Source organism: Protopterus annectens, chromosome 9.part0 (genome assembly GCF_019279795.1).
Source record: "Protopterus annectens isolate FY-2018-M chromosome 9.part0, PAN1.0, whole genome shotgun sequence".
NCBI lineage: Eukaryota > Metazoa > Chordata > Ceratodontiformes > Protopteridae > Protopterus > Protopterus annectens.
The window spans coordinates 165,306,002-165,327,890 of record NC_056743.1 but is presented as its reverse complement, the minus strand read 5'-3'; the positions used below and the strand labels follow the sequence as shown (position 1 = coordinate 165,327,890).

Here is a 21,889-nt window from a genome sequence, read left to right as displayed (position 1 = left end):
ATTAGTGAATGTCTGGATTAAAACCCTTGGCTTAATCTAATAACATATTTTAAGTGGAAACAGTATGAGAACACTGAATATAATGAAAAGTTTGCCTGTAGTAATACATGTTTCAGCTTGTCTTTCAGGCTGCAACAGAGGACAAGTTTTTTTTCTTTTTTTCTCTTACTTTTCCATGGAAGCAGGCTGATAATAGGGTAATAAAAGACATATAACACTGGTTTCTCCAAGGATAAAAGTTAATAGTTTCTGAAAGCATACAAGTACAGTGCTGGCCAAATTAATAGAAATCTGTGTTTTTGTTGTTTTGCCATTTAACTCAATACAAGTATATGAAATGATAATATAATTCATGTTCTATGAGAAAATGTTCTGATACAATGTTCTAATATTTTGTGAAGGACTCTTGGGCCATTATCAAAGGATTTAACTTATTGTGGCATAGAACGAACAAGTTCACAGCAATGTTCAGTCATAAAAGCATTACATGCCCAAGATAATCAGTTGCTGCTTGTTTGTTATTGTCTTTTTTTCATGTCTGACTTCAGAATAGCCCACAAGTTTTCTGTTGGATTCATATCTGGGCTGTTATCCGGCCATTGTAATACTTCAGTGCCTTGGACCTCAAAGAAACTTGTCACTTGTCGACCTTTGTGACATGGGGCACCATCGTGCGTTAAGATGAAGTCCCCTGTCCCAGTAAATCCCTTCTTCTTTGCCCACTCACACAACTGAGGGAGCAGACGTTGCTGTAGTATGGTTCTGTAATGTTGCTGCTTCATGTTTCCCTGAACAGTGTATAGCCGACCTGTTCTGAAGACGTTCATAACACTCCACACCATCACTTAAATGGGGTGCTTGATGCGCTGAATGATACGATCATCCCTCATCTGCTCTCCAGCTTGTCATCTGACATATTGTACTTGGTGATCCAAACACTTTATTATGCTTTTGTCACTGAAAACAACCAGTTCCCAATCTCCTTTTGACCAGCCTTGGAATTCTTTTGCCCAGCACAGTCTTTTTGCCTTCTTTTGGTTGGACAGTTTTTGTTTCTTCAGAGGTCTCCAAGCTCAAAGTCCAATGTCCAGAAATCTCCATTGAACAGTTTTGGAACTCACTGTAACACCCTATTGTTCCAGCATTCCCTGCAGCTGTCTACTGGATGCCTTGCGATTCGTACTGCATTCTCTGATCAGATACAAATCATCCTGAGGAGTTATAGACCTGCAACCACATCTGCCAGAGCATCTGGGTGACAACCCTTTACCACTATTCAGTTTCTTCCAGATTCGGCTGGCAGACAGCTGAATAACTCCAACCTTCTTGGAGACTTCTGATCCAGGAACACCTTTGAGCAGAATCTCAACTTTTACATGCTGTCGTGGCATTAAGTCAGAAAATTTACCCATTTTTAATACTATGGAGCTGCATCATTATGAAGTAATTTCTCTTTAAGTAGGTAAATAACATGTAATTTTGTGCTAAACGACTTTTTTAAAAGAATTAGCAAACTAAAATGATTTTGTGAATTTCTAAAAAAGCCAGGCTGAAAATCATGAACGAAACTAAGAAATTTCCATTATTTGTCAATATTTCTATTCATTTGCTAACACTAATTTTCACAGTGGGGAGGGGTAAAGAAAAAAAAAAAAGAACTGACATCAATTAAGGTAAGTAGAACCAATAGTATTTGTCTTGGCATGGATAACCTCAATTTCAGGTTAATTAAGCCCTGTGTTAGCAGCTGCCTGTCTGCCCAAATGTTAACCTTCATTATTTGAAGTCGTACATAGTTATGTGTGTTTGTATTAAGTTAATGGGTTATGGGGGTTCTGGAGTGTGTTAATTTTTTGGAGGATTAACATTTGACATAGGTTCTAATGTTGATGATAAGGGAAAAACACTGTGTAATGGATTAACCTGCCAACCATTAGTGGGTGCCTGTATCACTAAAACTGGAAATAGATATTAAAAAAGCTACTATGTGTAGGCCCTGATTCCAAAAGACTTACTGTCAGTGCAAATGACCAGTTAGACTGAGAGCAGATGTTTTGGAATCTGATCCCTGTAGTAAGCCTATTTATAGATGGGCCTTACACTGAAGTAAGTCACTGACATTGACAGCAAGTCTTTCGAAATAACTGAGAGCAACTGTTTTGGAATCTGACCCATAGTAGGTAGGAATAATGAATGGCGTCTTACCATAATGTCGACACATTCCATATTATCTTAAAATGTGAATGGCTCACAGGTACAGGCAAAAAAAAGGAAAGAATGTTTAATTATGTTAAGAAATGCAGAGTCCAAATAGCAATGCTACAGGAGATGCATTTGGAATGAACTGAGCATGTCAGTTTGATAAAGGATTTCAGGATAGATATTCTACAGAGTATCAGGGGCAAAGAACAGATTGCTGAAAAAAATTCTGAAAATATTTAGTATGAAAGGTTAATATGTGAGTTCAGTAGTAGAAACTCATAGAGAATTTACATATTATTCCCCAAGGTACAATAACTAGGCTAGACTTGAGAGAAATTTTATTTCACAGGAACATGTCCATTTAATTGAGAAGTTTGATAAATATCAGATATCTACTTCAGATCATGCACAAGTAGTTTCTAAGATAAAAATTCAGGTAAAGAAGTAAAGATGAGGCAGTGATGCTTCCCCACCTACCTTTTAAAAAAGAGGGGGAGTTTGAGGAGTGTGTGGTGGAAATTGTCCAGGAGTTATTTGGGAAAATAGAAAGCACTCTAGAGGTTGTAGCTAGTGAGTGGGATGGAATGAGACTGGAATTTAGTAATAGGGTGTAAATAGAAGAAAAGATATCTGGCTGAGGAAGTGATGAGGGTTATTTAGACTACTCTAGTATTACAGAATAGGGGGAGTTTCGCATAGCAGGAGGAGGTGCAATTGCAGAGTGCTGGCTAGAGATGGGGGCTGAGTGCCTGGATGGTATGTTTGGGTTTGGAGGGATTGCTGTTCAGCAACTGTTTTTGATAACAACAGACCACAGAAGTGTTTGGCTCAATGACTTAGGCAGTGGACAGTGAAGGGATTGTTGCCAAACCTGGAGAGCCTATGGAAAAAGAAATGACCAGAGATCCTGTAGAGGTATTGAAGATATTTCGGAAATGTTGTGGGAATGCATGTGAAGCAGAGGGGTGGGGGGTCAGGAAGAGGCCCAAATCCATATATTTATGTAAGACTTGAATGTACCAAGGTTGGAGGTAGAGGAAGCTCAACAACTGACAGCTGGGATGGGAAGAGATGGACTAGAAATGATGTATGTATGTATGGTCAGTCTACAGGAAAGTCTGCAGGAGTGGATGCTGTTCCACTTGGGACGTTGGAGGCTAGGATGGAAGAGGGTGATGGAAATCTGAAAGGTTTTGTTTAACAGTGTTTTAAAAGGAGGGAGGCACCAACATCCTGGAAAAAAGCTGTGGTGGCTGTGATGCCTAAAGAAGTTAAGAACCCATCTGATCCAGCTTCATGTGGGCCCATTTCAGTTTTGGACCATGATTGTGGAATGTTTGTGTCTGTAGTGGCTGAAGGAGTGACAGGAGTGATGCCAGACTTGATAGATGTGTACCAATATTGTTTTGTAAAGGAGAGGAAAGCACTGGACAGCATTAATTGAACAATGATGGTACAGAGGGAACCAGAATGTGAGAGAGTGCCACTGTTGGTGGATCTTGATGTGGACAGGGCATTCATCATCGTGGGGTGGGATTTTGAGTGGGGCAGTGGAGGTGTTTGCATTTCCTGATGCAGTGATAAGGTTGATTGGAGAGCTGTATAAGGAATTGGAGATGAAGACTGAGGTAACAGGGTTAATTTCCCATGGGTTGTTCCTGGGTGTCCTCTTTCCCCTTTGTTGTTTGCATTAAATTTATAACCATTGGCAAAGAAAATGGGGGACTCAGAAATTCGGGAAATAATTGGTTTTGTGTTCAAGAATGGTTGGCTTTGTTTGCAGATGGTGATGTTTTGTGCCTGGTGGAACCAGAAAGGGACATCTTGGTGTTTTGGAATATTCTAAGATGATTTGTTTTCCAGATATAAAATTAGTGAACATAGGGCGCAGGCTATAGCTGTAAGCTGTGTACACACACATGAATTGGTCCAGTGGTACCCATATTTATGGGGACATGATAAAATTAAGTATTTGGGATTCTGGGTTGGGGAGGATTTGGTAGTGGCAGCAGGGATCTATGGGAAGAGACTAGGCAAAAGATGGTGCGGGAATTGACAGGCTGGATGCTGCTGCTTGAGGATATAGATAGTAGAGTATAGGCAGTGGAGTTTTTATTTTTGATCCCTTTGGTTTTGTGCGCATGTCAGGCATGTTTTTTTCGACCAGAGGAGAATTTGTGGGTAGTGATTCATTGAGAGTTGGGGTATTTTGTTTGAGGGGGGAGGGTAGGAGTCAGATGAAATGGTTTGGTCCTTCTAGGGGAATAGTGGGGAGTTGGGATCAGCTGATTTGAGGGGATGTTTTGATGCTGCAGATTTAGTGCTCATGTGCATAGCACAAGTAGCGAGCTGCAGTTTAAGGTAGGAGGATGGTGGTTAAGTAGGGGGTAGTTCAGGAGATGGGGAGGGAGTGGAGAGTAACAGCAGTCATGCAAAATATTGTATTTATAGAGTGACAGAGGGCATGCTAGGAACTGGGCTGGGGTGGGAGTGGAGATGGGAGGTTCTGCCAGTGGGGTTGACTACAATTGAGGATGCAGGGGGTTGAACAGTAGGGGGATGAAATTTGCTAGGGGAAGATGGCAGAGGAACCAAGGTACTGGGAATGGATGGTTAGAGAGGGAGGGTAATGGCAATGGAGGACATTTGGATTGCAGGTTGGAAATTGCCTTCCCTGTCAGGGATTGATATTAGAGTGTAGACAGGGAGAAAGGGTTGGGGGGGTCCTGGGTGGAGGACCTGCACTGGTTGAGTTTTTGGTTGAGTCTGGGATGGAGGCTGCTGTTGGGAAGTGGATGATTTGTGGGCTATATGAAGTATTGCATAATGGCTGTAGGAATCAGTTGAGGGAGGTTTGAGGGTATTGGGAGGAGAGAGTGGATGTGCGTTTCTCTGGGAAACAGTGGGAAAACATATTTGTGGCTCCCAAGTGTGTGGCAGAGTCTAGAGGATTTAGGATTTTTGACTGGAAGTGTTTGCATAGGTACTTTTGTACCCTAGGCAGGTTCCAAGGATCTTTTTCCTCAGGTGGATGTTGGGTGGTGGAGGTGTGGTGGAGAAGGGGTAGGTGCCTGGGGGCATATGTTTTGGGAGTATGAGGGGTAGGCAGACTTTGGAGATTCCCTACAGAGTGCTCTGTTTGGGATGATGGGTGAGTAGATGGGTGTAACTGGGGAGGTGATTTTGGAGCTGGTATGCAAGGTTTGAGTTGCCTGGACATGGTAAGGCCTTAATGAGTTTGATTCTTGAGGCTCCCAAAAAAGTAGTTACTAGAAAGTGGAGATCAAAGTCTAAACCAACTATACTTGAACTGGTGTATGTTGTGACAGAGATGGAGGAACAGGGGTAGGATCTTTGGAAAAGTGTGGAAGTAAGTTGCATGGAGGGAAATGGATGTTGTGGGAACAATTCATGAAGAAGGGTGTTTTGGAGAACGGGTGGGGTTTAGAAGAAGGCAGGAAATGAATAATTTATGTAATGTTATTTAGATTATAGGATATATAGCAATATACGTGATGTATAGTGTTTGTAAATGTGAACATGTTGATCTAGTTTGATTGTTTTTTTATAGATGTAGGTTTGCCTGTGTTACGAGTGATAACTTAGTAAAGGTGTTTACAATATACTGTCTAAGGCCTTTTCACATAAATATACGTGTGGAAAGTGTTGTATATTACAACTGATAGTGCACAGGCTATAACAAGAGAAACAGATTTGAAAACTTGAGGCAAGTATAAAAAAAAAAAAAGTTTTGAGTTTCTGTTGCATTACTCACTAGATCTTTCCTTGGGTGCAAAGGTGACCTTTATGAACTGTTGCATTAAGAGCACAGTGCTGTTTTCATCAGTAAAGGTACACATATGGAGAGTATAAAGAAAGAGGGCCAAACCCTCTTGATCAGTTGGAGAAAGCTTTCAACCTCCTCAGCATCTTTTTTAGCTGTTCAGATGTGGCCAAAAGTAGCTGAACAAACAGAGGTTCTGGTAGAAACCTTGTGTTATAGCAAGTTTCACAATGTTAGCTCAGTGGCAAATAGTATTCTGCAGCAAAGGAAATTCTGCAGTCCACAGTCTTGTGGGCATCTGGTGACTTTAAAAAGTTGGGGGGGGGTCATTTGTTCTTTTATCTGCCCATGTGAGTGGACATTATGTGGAACAGATGGGTAAGAGTGATGATAATTAGAGGTTCTGTAATGCCATTTGTTACCCTTCTCAGATCTTACTCCATCCAGATTTCACACTGCATCAGAGCAGAACAGCAGAAACAAGTGTCATCTCTCTAACAAAAAAAAAAAAAAGCAAGAAGTCCCGATTAGAAAGGATACCTCCAGGTTTTTGTTTTCATGTTTTTTTTTTTTCTTGTTAGCACCAAATGAAACCAAGAACCTTGAGCTTGCTCCAAACCTCAGTAGCTTAAAGTAGTTCATTCCAAAAGAGGCTTTTTGCATGATCACAAAGCAGTTAGTTCTTGATCGTCTGTCAGGAGGAGTCTGATGTGCATCTTGGCCCTCTATGATGCCTGTGTTTACATAAGAACCCACTACTACCCCAGTATTACGAAAACATTAAGGATATGAAAATAGACATTTCCATGAAACAGTTCCTATTAGCAAATTACATCTAAACAAACATCAGAGGTCTCTTTGTATCCTTACCAGGACCAAATGCAGAAAATTTTTCTTATCCAGAATTGGCTTATTTGATTTTTTTTTTTTTTTTTTTTTTTTTTACTTTTTCCCCTCATTTCCCCTTATTTCACAATTTATCTAGAAAGTAAGACATTGTCAATGTTTTTTTTTCATAGCTGCCTACAGGCCTTAAAAGTTTTTGTTCTCCTTGCTTTGACCTGATTTCTTGAAGTCACTATGTTGCAAGCTTTTCACAATGCTGCTGGAGTACGCATTAGGCAACTCCCTCCCAGATTTACATACCCAGTGGCCATCCACATGAGTCATCCACTTCAACTAATGACGAAGGACCCTTCATACCCTAACAGGGTGGTCCAGATCCTTGTAACTGACCAGAGACCTTGCATTTGGAAAACTTGTTTTGTAATATAGACTACTGATAAAGAAATACACTCCTTCACAGTTCTGGTTATAGCAATACTAGACTGGCTTTGATTCTACCTTATAGTACTCTTCATCAAATGTACATTTGGCAGCAATATCTAGTTTCTACCAGGTTAGTAGGTCTTCATCCAGTACCTACTTGAATATCTGTAAAGCATTTTAAAAAGACACATTTGTCATATGGCTCCATTGAAAGTCTAGCCCCTCCTTGAGAACTTTACTTCATCTTGGAAAAAAATGATAATACCCCATTTCCAGCCTGTAGTCAGTGCAGATTTGAAGGAACTTTGAAGATATTGTTTTTGGTAATGGTCACATCCACCAAAATTCCTTAATGCGGGCCCTGTGAATCATCCTCCCTACTTAATCTTTCCCGAGGAGATCTTGTCTTTATGAGCAGCCTATTCTTCATACCTACAGTAGCCACTGAGTCCGGTCTGAACCAAGACATACACCTGTTTTCTTTCCAGAATATTCTAACATAGAGGAGCATTTGTGGCATTTTTAGGCATGCAGAGGCAGTTAAGATTCTATCTGGAGAGAGTCAAATCAGTTATAAAAGACTCCCAACTATTTGCATTTTTTTCCAGCAAGAAACTGAGATTCAAAGTTAGAGGATAATCTTGCTGCTGCATTAAGTTCTGATTAAGCTATGGTATTAAAAACAAGGCAAGTCCTTAATATTCATATTCAAAGCTCATTTACCAGGGCAGTGGCCATCTTCCAAGCCTTCTTCAGGAATGAATAGTGATATTTGTGATACAGCTGCATGGACTTCTGCATAGTCTTGAATTACAGTGCAAGCTAGATGAGATTTCTGTGTCCCCGACATCTTTCAGAGCTGCAGTTATCAGGAACATATTCCCTTCTGTGAGGTACCACCCAGGAGGATGAGCTGGGTACTCTGGTTTTGTTTGGTTAGTCAGTCATTATTTCAGATACAAAAGTTGTGTTCTTTGAATACCACTAGACCTTAAGCATCGGGGCATACTTGTTGACATTGCTGTTCTCCATCCCCCTGCTTCAGAGAGGAGAAGAATTGGGTATAGTTTGTGCTTTCTGTTACACCTGTGTGTGGTGCACAAGAGCTCTTTAAAAGAAGGAGAACAAGGATAGCATTATGAGTAAAGGGTAGAAGTTTGTAGTATGGAAAACTCTGTAGTACCAGGTTCCTAGAGACTCAGTGATTCTAAGTCCTGAAACTCAGTGAGGATGCAACCAGTTCTTCAGGCCTAAGATTATGTAAGTACATAACATTTGATGTGAAGTTGTCCTATCTTGCCTTCATTCTGTACTGTTGGGTTCGGAGCTGATCCTCAGTTCCAACTCGGCTGTTTACTAAAGCTCGAGTTCTTCAACCAGTTCGTGGCTTACTCCCTGTCCCATGATGCTCTAGTGCCTTCCTCAGATCTTGTTTGCCACTAAAACAGCTCAGGTGATTCTTCCAGCTCTGGCTAGGTGGAAAACTTATTTTCTGTATTTTTCGCTAGTTGTAGTTAAAAAGTGTATGTTTCTATACTATAGTAGCATATGAATGGAACACGGAACACTCTTGTTTGTAGTTTTAACCTTTGTTATTAGCATGTGTTGTGTATTTTTCCCCAGTTGTCTCTTTTTTTAGACAGAGATAGTTCCCTATCCCTCTTTCTACGTATTACATACAGTTTAGAGTGCCTTATATTACCAAAATAGTTTAAAAATACTGTAGAAATAGTTTAAGGTTAGTTTATAGATGACTTTTATAGAGTTTGTGTGTGACTGCATAGTTTAACTAGTTAATTAGTCTTAACATCCTTATAGTTCATAGGTTCATAGTTTAGTACTAAGCTAACTGCCCTTGTGAGCCATTTTAAGCCTAGCCAATTATCCCTTATTATATCTCAAGTGTGTACTTGTTATATTTACCATAATTCATTTTTTATAAGAGAGTAGCAGAGTCTGTTTTTATTTAGAGGGCTCTTCCTTTACATGTGTGATTATTAAATAGCTTAGAGTATAACTTTATTAGAGTTGTGGTGATTGTGTGTGCTATCCTTCTTTAAAAATTCTATATTTTTCTGACAGCTAACCCGTTTAAATTAGAGAGTTGCAGAGCCCGTTTTAGTTAGAGGGCTATTCTTCCTTTGACGGCTTGGTTGTTCTATCTGGTCCAATGTCTAAGCAAGGAAAAGAGGTTAAACCTTCGGGTTTCAAAAAGTGCTCAAAATGTAATCAAAAGATATCCATCACCGATGGACACACTGAATGTGTGTATTGCTTGGGGACAGTTCATTTCCAGGAATCATGTGCAGTTTGTCACTCGTTTAGCTCCAGAGTTCCTCAGGAGAGGAAGAACAAATTAATCTTAAGAGGACTAGTGAAAGTTTCCTTTCAAGAGGCCTTGGAACAGGGTCAAAGTCCCAAGAAGAAGTCTTCCTCTCCAACACATAAATCTGACAGAACTGCTAAAAGTTCAAAAAGGTCATCATCTACTGTCTCAGAGGATTCAGAGCCATTGGGAAAGTCTGCAAAAATCTCTAAATCCATAGGGTCTAAGAGACAATCCTCCTCAGCTCCATCAGCATTGGAGCCATTGGTTTTGCAAGTGAGGAGCCGGTCCCCTGCTCTGGAACCGATATCTCCTGCCCTAAGGTCCCCCTTTCTACAGACTACAGCATCCCCAACTCCCTCTTCTCAATCCTGTAGAAGCCTTTCTGAATACGATGTGGATCGTGTGGTGCAGTGGCACTTGACACCGGCACAGCTTTTATCAGAACTGACCCCGAGGGCTTCGGATCCGACCAAACCTATCCCGACTACATCAGTTCCTCCTCTGACCCAAGTTGCGGTTTTGGAGCCAGAATGCTCGGAACCTATAGCGGTGGAACTGTTGGAGCCGAGACCTGCTCCAGGATCTTTGGCTCCGACCGCTACAACTACCTCAGCGCCATCCAAGGAGTCTAGGAGCCGACACTCTCCAGGTGGGTCTGGGGAGGAGAGCCAGGCCAGATTTTCTTCAGATCCGATCTTGCCTCTCCGGGCCTCGGCATGAGTGAGTTTAGCTCCTGCCTGTGCTTTGGAGCTGATTGCCATGGTGCCAAGGGCACCTTCTGGTTCTTCAAATCCAGGGATTTCCTCGGGTCATAGGCAGGGAGCTTTCAAAGCCATGAGGAGAGCACTGTCCCCGTGGACAACCACACCCTCAGGTCCAGCCATTCCTCCTCCAAAGGCACCAGTTTCCCCCTCAGCATTACTGACTCCACACAAGCGTAGAGACCCAGAGCCCCAGGATGCCCCAATGGGCGAACCCTTTTCTTCTGAAACCCTCTGACAAAGACCTCGATGACTCAGAAGGGTCCCCACGGTCACCCTCTGAAGATGTCTCCTTTGTGGACATCTTAGAGATCCTTAAACAGAGAGGCGGCTGGAAGCCCGTAAACCCTTCTGAAGAGGAGTCTGTTTACCTGAAGGCTTTTGGGTCTCGCCCTTCCGCCACTTGGGTGTCTCTGCCCCTAGAACTCATGGAACTGGTTGTCGAAAGTCATGGGAGTCTCCAGAGACACAATGGAACCTGTCCCCAGGAGGCCAAACAAGTTCATCACTTCTCTGGAAGACAACATTTTTCTGAAAAAAGGGGTCCTAGTAGATGGTATGGTGGTGGCAGCAGCGACCAAAAAGAAGTTGTCTGAGACATCCACGTCTCTCTATCCCCTGAGCAAAGACTCTTGCACGATGGACAGATATGGAAAGCACATGTTTTCGTCAGCAACCTTTACACTCAGGTCCCTGAATTATCTTACCCATTTCACGAGGTCATCCAACCAGTCCCCACAGACCACATAGGATCCGGGACTTACTCAAGGTTCTTTTTAGTTCCAAAGAAAACAAGGGACTGGAGACCTATACTGGATCTTGGCAGACTGAACAAATCTGTAAATAAGACAAAGCTCCAGATGGTAACACTGCAGAAATTTCTTCCTTTTTTAGAAAAAGACAATTGGATGTACTCTATAGACCTCCAGGATGTGTACTACCACATAAAAATGGACAGGCCATCCAGGAGTCACCTGTGCTTTTAGCTGGGAGTCAGTTATTACCAATTTCAAGCACTGCCCTTTGGTCACACTACAGCCCCCCAGAGTGTTCACCAAATGCATGGCAGTGGTTACGGCTCACCTGATCATTTAGGATTCCAGGTGTTTCCATATCTAGATGACTGGCTCATAACTGCCACCACCAAGCATCTACTTATACAAGCGAGAGACACCACCTTGAATCTATGTTATCATTTGGGGATCACAGTAAACTATGAAAAATCTGCCTTATTGCCATCTCAACTTATCGTTTTTAAAGGCGCAGAGTTAGACACGACTACAGTGATGGTAAAGCTCCCATCAGACAGGATATGGGTCCTTCGACAACAGGTTCTAGACCTTCTCTTAAAAACAAAGACTCCAGCAAGGACAATTCTCAAAGTACCAGGGACAGTGGCAGCAGCCATCTATGTAATTCCCTTAGCTTGAATGCAAATGAGAATCTTACAATGGCTCCTATTCACTCAGTGGTCCATGCAGGAACTTCTGATGTCACATCAGGTAATGATTACAGAATCTTGCAGAAGAGACCTACGTTGGTGGCTACGTTGGTGGCTACATTCAGATCAAGTGACCTTAAGTCATCCCTTCGTTCTACCATCCCCACTAGCTACAGTGACCATGGATGCTTCCTAGATAGGGTGGGGGGCATTGTCAGGGGGTCTATATTAAATCAGCGAATGCTTACAAAAGCAAGCGCTGATTTATCAACCCTCTTTCATCGAAAGCTGAAAATCCCAAAAGTTCGGAACAGCGACCCCCCCCCCAGGGAAAAAAATCGCTGGGCCGTTTTCAGGATTTTGCCATTTCTGCCACTGTGGTGCAATCTCAGAGTTGGTGTATTTAAGAAGGGGGGTGTGAATGGCACAGCTCCCCCACATTATTTACTGTTTTGAAGTTTTTTTTTTTTTTTTTTTTTGTGGAACAGCAATTTTTTTCCCCTTGGGAAAAAAATCACTGTTCCGAGCTTTTGGGTATTTCAGCTTTTGCTGAAAGCGGGTCGATAAATCAGTGTTCGCTTTTTTAAGCATTCACTGATTTAGCATAGCCCCTTATCAGGGAGGGACGGCCCAAGACACGTGTCAGGATCATGAGGCCCATTTGCATATCAGTGTCCTAGAGAGATGAGAGCGGTGCTTCTAGTGTTGCAGGCATTCCAAGACTCTCTTCCATTAGAACAGTTGCAGTACAGACAGACAACATGTCAGTTGTTTGGTACATAAACAAGGAGGAACCAAATCTTAACCCATTTGCCGAGAGGCCCTGAGAGTGTGGCAGTGGGCAACTTCTTCGCAATGCTTTCTGATAGCAATGTACATCCCGAGGAAATCTAATGTCATAGCAGACAAACTCAGCAGGGCAATTCTAATGCATCGAGTGGTCCCTAAAACAAGAAATGGTGGAAATGATTTTCTGCAAATGGGGCCAGCCTTTCTGTGATCTTTTTGTCACATCCATGAACACAAAAGTAGCAGCTACTTTGCCCTAATGCCCCCTCCAGGGAACCCCTAAGGGATGCACTTGTACATGATTGGCCCCTGGGTCTCCTCTACGCATTCCCTCCATTTCCAGTGATACCCAAAGTTCTTCAGAAAGCCAGTGCTGTGGGAAGGACTTTAATACTAATAGCCCCATACTGTCCTCGTCAAATTTGGTTCCCCTTCCTACGGCCTAATCTTCAGGAACCGCCCTTGGATTCTGGACCCAGTACCAGACCTTCTGATTCATTCATCGGGGGCTCTCCATCCATCCCTTCAGACCCCCAAATTGATAGCTTGGCTACTCCAATTCCAGCCAGGCTACAAAACCTTTCATCTGCAGCACAACATATTCTGATATCTTCCCACAAGACATCATCTACAAGGAGATTATACCTCAGCAAATGGAAAAAGATTTTCAATCTGGGCATTACAGAACCAATATTGACCCTTATTCAGCACCTATATCTTCTGTCTTGGAGTTCCTGACAAAGCTTTTCAGTGAAGGAGCAGCTGCAGCCACTATTTGAGTTCAGTTAGCAGCAATCTCAAACTTTCATTTTGGAGATGAAGGGCCAAACATTATGTCCCAATGACTTTCAAAGGCTTTTCTGAGAGGCACTAATCTTTTGAGGCCACCCCTTAAGCCCCCACTACCACCATGGAATCAGAATTTTGTGCTGTCCTGGATAATTCTTCCCCCTTTTGAACCAGCATCTTCATGTGACTTAAAATTCTTAACGCAGAAAACTATTTTCCTAGTAGTTATCACCTCAGCTAGAAGAGTTTCAGAGTTGCAAGCATTGTCTATCAACCCCCCATATATGTTGTTCCACAATGATAGTGTGTCACTCTGGACAAACCCGTCCTTTTTACCAAAAGTATATTCAGAATCCAACTTGAATCAGTCCATAGACTTACCAGTCTTTTTCCCCAAGTATAACAATAAGCCAGAATATATGCTTCACCAACTTGATGTTCATAGTTACGTTTCCATTTCCACAGAACTAAGAATTTCAGAAAGACGGATCAACTATTTGTATCCTTTTCAGACTGCAAAAAAAGGTATGCCTGTAGCGAAAACTACTCTATCAAGGTGGTTGGCAGAGTGCATTTTGTTCACTTATCAATCAGTAAATAAACAGCTGCCACAAAAAATAAAAGGTCACTCTACTAGGGCTGTCTCTACCTCTTCTGCTTTTCACGCAAAACTGCCAGTAGATACCATTTGTGCAGCAGCCACATGGGCGAGGCCTCATACCTTTATCGCTCATTACAAAGTAGATTTGGCTTCCGGGGGCAGGGCCTCCTTTGGGTCCACTGTCCTGAAGAATGTACTCCCGTGAGCCACCCAAGAAAGATGGTGCTAGGGACTCTGTCCCATCAGTACAGAATGAATGCGAGATAGGACAACTTCACATAAAGAAGTTATGTACCTACCATAACGTTCCATGCGAGTTGTCAATCTCGCCTTCATTCTTACATCCCTCCCTCCTACCCCCCAGCCTTGACTTCTAGAGGATCAAGAGTTTTTTTTTTCTGATTGGCATCTGTTGTGCTTTGACCTGTTTCTGGTCTTATAAGTAATAGGGAGTTACATATAAGCATTAGTATGCGGCAAACAAGATCTGAGGAAGGCCCTATAGCATCATGGGATAGGGAGTAAGCCAAGAGCTGGTTGAAGACCTCGATCTTTAGTAAATGGCCGAGTCGGAACCGTGGATAGATTCCGAATCCATCAGTACAGAATGAAGGCAAGATGGACAGCTCACATGGAATGTTATAGTAGGTTTTCATGTTTGTTTTGGAAATTTATATATGGAAATTTAGTCACAGTGCTTTTTACATCTCTGATAAAGTGAGTGATATCCTATGGTGCACTGTCAAAATTTAAAACCTTGCCTAACCTTATAGCTGCGTTTAACTACATTTAAGCCATTGAATGTCTTCCTCTTTAAGTACTTAGGCCTAACACTTGATTTCTGTTAATTATGATTATTCACATCAGAATATAAAAGCAAAAAAAAAATGGATGTTACATAGCTATCATGAAATGTCTCACTTTTTAAACCAGAAGATAGAGCAGCAATAGGTAAAAATATAATACTGCCACAGTTACAGTGCTGTCTAACCCTGCATGCCTCTGCTTCAAATGAAAACCGTAGTGACTTGCAAACTATATCTAGCGGGACGTGTCGCTTCATTTTGCCCCCCACCACCACACACAGCAGAACACTACTGTATCACTCTCAAACTTGCTAACTTGCTACCAGTACAGGAGCAGGCAGACTTCGTATACAAAGTCTACTGTAGTAACACGTACTCTTGGCACTAGGTTAACAGTAAAAAAAAAAAAAAAAAAAAAAAAAAAAGTCCATAATAGCTTCTCACTGCTAAGCAAATAATTCAGTCCTATTTGGAAAAAATTGAAATCAGCTTTCTCTATTCTAGGTCCCAGGCAATGGGATGTACTCACTAACATTAGGAAATATCCCATTTATTTTGAATTTTGACTAAGAAATTTGAAAATGTCTACATAAAGAGAGGCATATGCTGCTGCTTTAGACAGACTGTTGTAACGTAGTCTACACAGCAACAGTTAAGCTTATGCAGTTTGTCAAGCAGATGTTCAAAAAATGTTGTGCATAATGAAAATATTGCTGTTTTATGTCTGTTACTCTGTCAGTAAGAAAACTTTGTCATGTATGCAGCCTGTACTTTGCCATTTTTGTGCATTATGGAATTCTGCATTATTATAAGTTTCTTTTATTGTACATAAACTTGTGTGAATGTTAATGACTGCTGAAGCTTTTTACTGTATTTTATGGCTGTCTAATTTTTTTCTGTGTGCGAACTGTCATTTCTTGGCTGTGATTGGAATGAGTCAATTTTACATTATACCATGACCCCCCATTAATATTCCAAAACGTGCACGCTGATTGGCCAGCGTGCACGTTGTAAATTGACTTGTACTAATGGAAAATGGTCCGGTCGCCCGGACTTTTTCCATTAGTATAAGTCTTTTTAAAAAACACTGTCTCGCTATGTTAAAAGAGTTTAACATACCGACACAGGTTTAAAAAAAGCAACGGAGATCTCAGTTGCTTTTTTTAAAGCTGTCTCGCTATGTTAAACTCCTTTAACATAGCGAAACAGTAAAAAGCAACGGAGATCTTGCTTTCTCCGTTGCTTTTTTTTTTAAACCTGTCTCGCTATGTTAAACCCATTTAACATAGCAAAACAGTAAAAAGCAACGGAGATCTTGCCTTCTCCGTTGCTTTTGCCCACAGCTCTGATGTACTGCGTAGGCATGTGCAGTACATCAGAACTGCCGCGGATACCAGACAGCTGCGGAAGGGCAGTAAGGAGGCATTATACAATGCCATTATTTAAGAAAAGTAATTATTTCTTTTCTTAAATAATGTCATTGTATAATAGCAATAACCCACTTCGCCCTCGGGACCAAACCACGCCAACCGTGGGTAAATCCAGCATTACCCACACCCAGGCGTGGGTTATTGCTATATTAGTCCGCTGTCCTAGTTTATTTTAGAAATGAAAATAAAATAAGTATGCATGTTACCCACCATTCCACTGCTTTATCCTGAAACTGAAAAAAACTTTATAAAAAAAATGTGGTTCACAGACACACCTGGAAAAGTAGTAATGACTTTTATGTTCATGGAAAATGTAAAGGTCATTATACTACTGATTTGTAAGTCATTGTTTAAAATATAGATTAAAATAAAATAACTGATTATTAGTTGTATTTCTTTATAAAAACGGATTAGTAAAATGCTTGTTAGTATTACTGTGTACAGTATGCTGCTTCAACAACTTCTCCAACTTGGACTTGGCATACTCTGATTAAATCTTCTACGCAGTTGATTCTTTGTGAACACTTCCTTTTTGTGTAGTGGTAAACTGTTTGTTAGTATAGTCAAGTTTGTGCAGGATTGTTTGCTGTACATAAATACTGTGTTTTTTACCATCAAAAACAGTAGTGGTGTTTAGTCAGTATTTTCTCAGTGATCATTTTACTGGCAAATTACCCATAGCTGCACCTTATTTCATGCCCATAAAACTAAGAACACAGCAGTTTCTAGCCTTTACTATTTGTGTCTTAAATTAATGCAAGATCATCATCATTTGTCATGGAGGCTCAGTCTGGTTGTAATGGACTATCAAATTAATGAAGATAAATTACATCACTGTCACTGTAATGACAGTGGATTGCCTTTCTGGCCAGAAGAGGATAATGTTGTGCATCTTGTCCACCAGTTGGCACTTAAATTCATATTCCACTATTTACGAGTGGAATGTTGCATTCCTGTGGTGCCAGAAGAGCTGTTAAACCAGGGTCCCACCCCTCTCTTCTAGTGGTAGTTAAGGTTTGAGTGATATGGTAACACAGCATTTAGTACTTCTGTAACACTGTTCGGGACTTCAGTCCTGTCCCTCTCGCTTACATCTACGGGCTGTCTGGATTTTACCTGTTCTCCAGATTCCAGATCAAACTAGATAAAAAGTTATTCTAAATTGCCACAGATACAGTCCCTGTCATTGCAGCCAAGGTCATAGCTGAAGAACTCTCAAAGCATATTGAATTAACAAATTATTAAATAAATACATAAAAGCCATAACACTTGTTTGCTCAAGAACGAAACAAATAAATTTGCTTTGAGACCTATGCAGACTTCATCTTTTCACTGTAAGTAAACTTTTCAGAGTACAGATAAAGCACATGCTTACATCAGGAAAGGGAAACAAATAAATCCCATGCTTCTATAAAGCAATTTTTAGTTTTGTTTAGTCTGCACCATCTCCGGCTAGATATGCTAGTGTTAAGTGGAGCTTTTATTGTACAGTAACCATACAAACTATCTTAGCGATGTGTGCCTATCAGAATGAATGCAGGAAGGTTTTCTTAATATTTTGTCTTGCTTGTTTGTTTTAGTTTCCTCTGCAAAGTATTTTTTTTAATTAACTAATATTTTTTCTCACAAATTTTACAGGTATTCCAGTAGTCGGTGAAATAACAGTTGAGCCAAAAAATCCAAGTTATGGAAAGTTTGTCCAACTAACCTGTGACGTTCGGGGTTTTTATCCAAAGAACATCAGTACTCACTGGCTGCAGAACAATAAACAACTTGATAAAGGCATAACTATTGAAGGTCCTTTTGAGGACAGCAGTGGTGTTTTCAATCTGAAGTCTTCGCTGAAGATAAAACTGACAGCCGAGGATTTTAATAGGGAGATATTTTTTTGTGTTCAGCATCAAACACTAAATGAACCAGTTAAAAAACGAGCAGAAGTTTACCGTCCAAGTAAGTTCATTTGGTTGTAACAATTTAAATCATACAGTTTTCATCCACTCTCCATTTATTCTGCACATTCAGCAATAGGTTTTATAGAGACACATTGACAAGAATAATTATTTTAAGAGTTTAAACAAAAAAGTGATACCCTTCCAGTTGGATGTATGCACCAGAAAAGGAACATTTTATTTTCCATCCAGCTAACAGTGCCTTACAGATGGATGTATACTCCAAGATAAGGAGATTTTGCCTGGGCTCGGGCCCTGACTGTGACCCAGTGGACAGGGTTTGATTAGCTGCCCCATAGTAGAGAAGCCATCCAGGGAGGAGCAAGAGTGCAGAGGTATGGCTCATTTACCTTTCTCAGGGTGGGGAGGATTGCAGGCACTGGCAGCAAGGGAGTGCCCTAATGACAGAAAATCTGATTGGCTACCTCTGGATTGAGGGGGCCATGCATCATGTTTGAGGCATTAGGAGAGACCTGCTGAGGTTATCTGCAAAATAGTTCAGGACCCTGGGGATGTCTGTTGCAACAAGAAAGCAGTGCAAGGCCATCGCCCATTGTAAACCCTCATTTGTTCCCGACAGGGGTAGGATCTGGTTTTCTCCCTGTTTGTTGATGCACCAAACTACAGTCATGCTGTCCATTTAGATGGATATCACATCTTGAGAAAGGTAGTCTTAAAATTCCTGTAAACAAGGAGGACAACCCTCAACCCCAAGATATTTGTGTATGTTGATATTTTTTTCTACCATAGACCTTGGACCATTCTTCCCTCATAATGACCTCCTCACCCCAGGGTGGATGCAGCCATGGTCACTAGTGCTACAGGGGCTGGAGTTAAAGGGTTTTCTTGCATAAACCATTGGTGATTGTAACAATCACCTCAGATGAGTTTTGCATGAGTTTGTTATACTGATGGTTTTGGAGAGAGAATGTATGCACTGAGACTGTCGAGCTTGAAAAAGCCACTGGAAAATTGTCATGTGGAAATATGTAAAGTGACTCATTAGAATGGACAAAGGCATACCTAGCACACATAGCACTAGTAGAAGGAACTGAATGGCTTATTTAAAAGTTTAAAGTTTTTCTTGTGGTAAATAAACTATGAACCAGGTAGTTTCCAACAGGCATCTTATGAATGCAGTTGTGAGAGCAGACGCCAGGTTTGACATTTGAACGTTGCTCGTTATTCCTAAATAGTTGCAGAGGAGCTGGTCTCTGGCTTCAGTGAGGGACTTCTTCATTAGCGTAGCTAAGAGCCAGTCATCTGGGTACAGAAAAATCTTGTATCTCTTGAGTTGTAGATGGGATGCTACTTCAGCCATGCACTTGGCAAACACCCTAGGTGCTATATTGAGTCCAAATGGCAAGACTCAGAACTGATGGTGACTGGTTGCAATCCAGAAGAGCAGAAATCCTAGATTATCCTTTGCAGTCTGATTCTGTAGAGCCCCTCTGTCTCTGGTCTAGCATCCATTGAAGGGGGCTGCCTTTGTCAAATGGTGAATCTACTTGTTGCCACTTACACATCCTGAACCAGAGCGAGAGAGAGAGATTGTGGCCCCTTTTGGTTCCTACTTTTTGATATCTAGGGAACCTCAAACTTCACTCTTGATAGCTGAAAGGTCCTAGTCACCATTGTGCATCCTTTCTTGCAGTGAAGGTTCAAACAAGGATAACCCATGAAAGGGGATATTTATGAAGGATGCCTTAAAGTCACCAGTAAAGTCACACAGGTGCAGCCATATGTGGTGTCTCATTGATATGCCATACCTAACTACACTAGCTACTTCATCCACCACATTGCACATTAGGCACATGAAGTGGTTGGTGATACTAGACATGGTAGTAAAGGTAGTTTTGAGTTGCTTGGCCTGCTGCCAGATATCTTTGAAACCTGTTTATAATTGTGGCATAGTTCAAAGTCCTTTGAGCGAAAGTTCCCAAAGCATATACCCACTTCCAAAGTCTGTTCATTGCTCTGACTTCTTATTGAGTCAGTGAATGGAGGAAGAGTCTTCTGACAGCCCTCTTGGTATCTTTCACCACAATGATGAAGTCAACTGCAGGTGATTTTTGCCCAATGTTGCTTATCTTTCGGATGGTGCAAGATCCTATATGGTTTGCAAGGGACTGTTGTACAATTATCTGGTTCCTGACTTGACCTCTGAACCACTAGCTCCATTAGCTTATCAGCTGGAGAGGTACTACCTAGGATGTAGATGGTGCTGAGCCATACCCCTCAATCAGTACCATTTTGTTCTGGATGGGTCTTTTGGCCAAGCTCCCCTTTGGTGTGTTAACTGCAGTATTTTGTCAAATAAGGCATCCTTTAGAAGGGATTATGGAGAGCCTTCTTGAGCCTCCAGTTGGGAGAAGTGTATCCTATCCAACGTCTTGCAAGCCAGACCTATCTCAGTAAGATCTGAAGACTGCACTCAAGTATGGGACCCATAGTAATGAGAAGGGGAAACAAGTACAGAAATTCAGAAGGGGACAATCTAGCCTAATAATGGATAATCAGAAGAAGGTTGATAAATAGTGCATTAAACAGCAAAAACAAGCAAGCATGAAAGCGCTAATCCTAGAACAAGTAGAAATTGAAATAGGCAGGAGACCAGGAACCTATCAGTACCCCAGATCAAAGTAATTTTGTATTGCCCTTTCAACAGGAAAAGTTAGGTGAAGGAGAGAAAGCAGTACCTATTTGTCAGAAGTCGCTACTTTATACATACTAATTTCGTCAAGTTATCTCAGTAGGTCAGCATTCAGCATGGTAACTGTAGTACAAACTACATGGCAGGTCAACATAAACAGTGTTAACACTCCAGGATCTCTCACCAAACGGATTATAGTTAGACTTGCAATTCATTATGGTGCAGACTGACTCTTGAAAGGGCAACAGCATACATTAACAACTCCAAAATATACACATATGCAAAATATACAGGCATTTTTTCCTTGAAAAAAAATCTAATTTTTCATGAAACTAAGGTGTGCAGACAATATTCACACTACACATTTAATACATTGAACTAAACCTGGAAGCTAGAAGACCTTCAGTATAAATATTTCAACAGTATACAAGATGTTATGAAATGCATAATCACAGTTAGTTGATTGCCCCAGTGGTTGAATTGTATGAGTGAGCTTCCCAGCTCAAGATACACAGACTATTTGAACTCTTGTCTGTAACCACTTGGTGAACCTGCAAAAGAAAAACCTTGAGACCTATTGTTTTGAAATGTATTAGAACTTTTCCAGTCACTAGGCAAAACAGAATCAAACAGTGTCAAGTAGCACTTGATTGCAACAGTTTGACAACACATGGTATGTCATCATGATGATTCATACTCCTAGTTTCACTTTTGCTTCAGATGTTTAGTTGAGGTAGGTCATGATGTTGTTTGGCTTTCATGGTATATCAGCAAAATTTCAGATGTTTTTGTAGACCTCACACCAGCTGTGGAGCAGCTTGCTTTGGCAATAAAGTTATCTTCTTGTGAAGGCTAAGAAAATCACTTTCGTAGGGTCCGAGCTGTTCTAAATTTGTTACAGGCTGGATTAACAGCTAACTGTCTGAAACCTGGTTTTTGGCCTACATAATAGGAAGGGGGATAGTGAAACCGCAGACAGAATAGGCAGAAGTCATGTTTAATTGGCTCATTCCTACCATCTAGCAACTAGAAGATAAGTCATAGCCTTTTTGTTATCCAACTATTAACATGAATTTATACCAAACT

General features: G+C 41.1%; 1 protein-coding gene across 1 annotated transcript in view; it reads left to right on the top strand.

Moving 5' to 3' along the window:
* The window catches only part of LOC122811112, a 1,431,540-nt gene that overhangs the window by 1,058,987 nt on the left and 350,664 nt on the right, over positions 1 to 21,889 (top strand). The window contains exon 9 of the mRNA XM_044082706.1: positions 17,840 to 18,151. Within this exon, the coding sequence (XP_043938641.1) occupies positions 17,840 to 18,151 (312 nt within the window). The remainder of the gene's footprint in view (positions 1 to 17,839; positions 18,152 to 21,889) is intronic.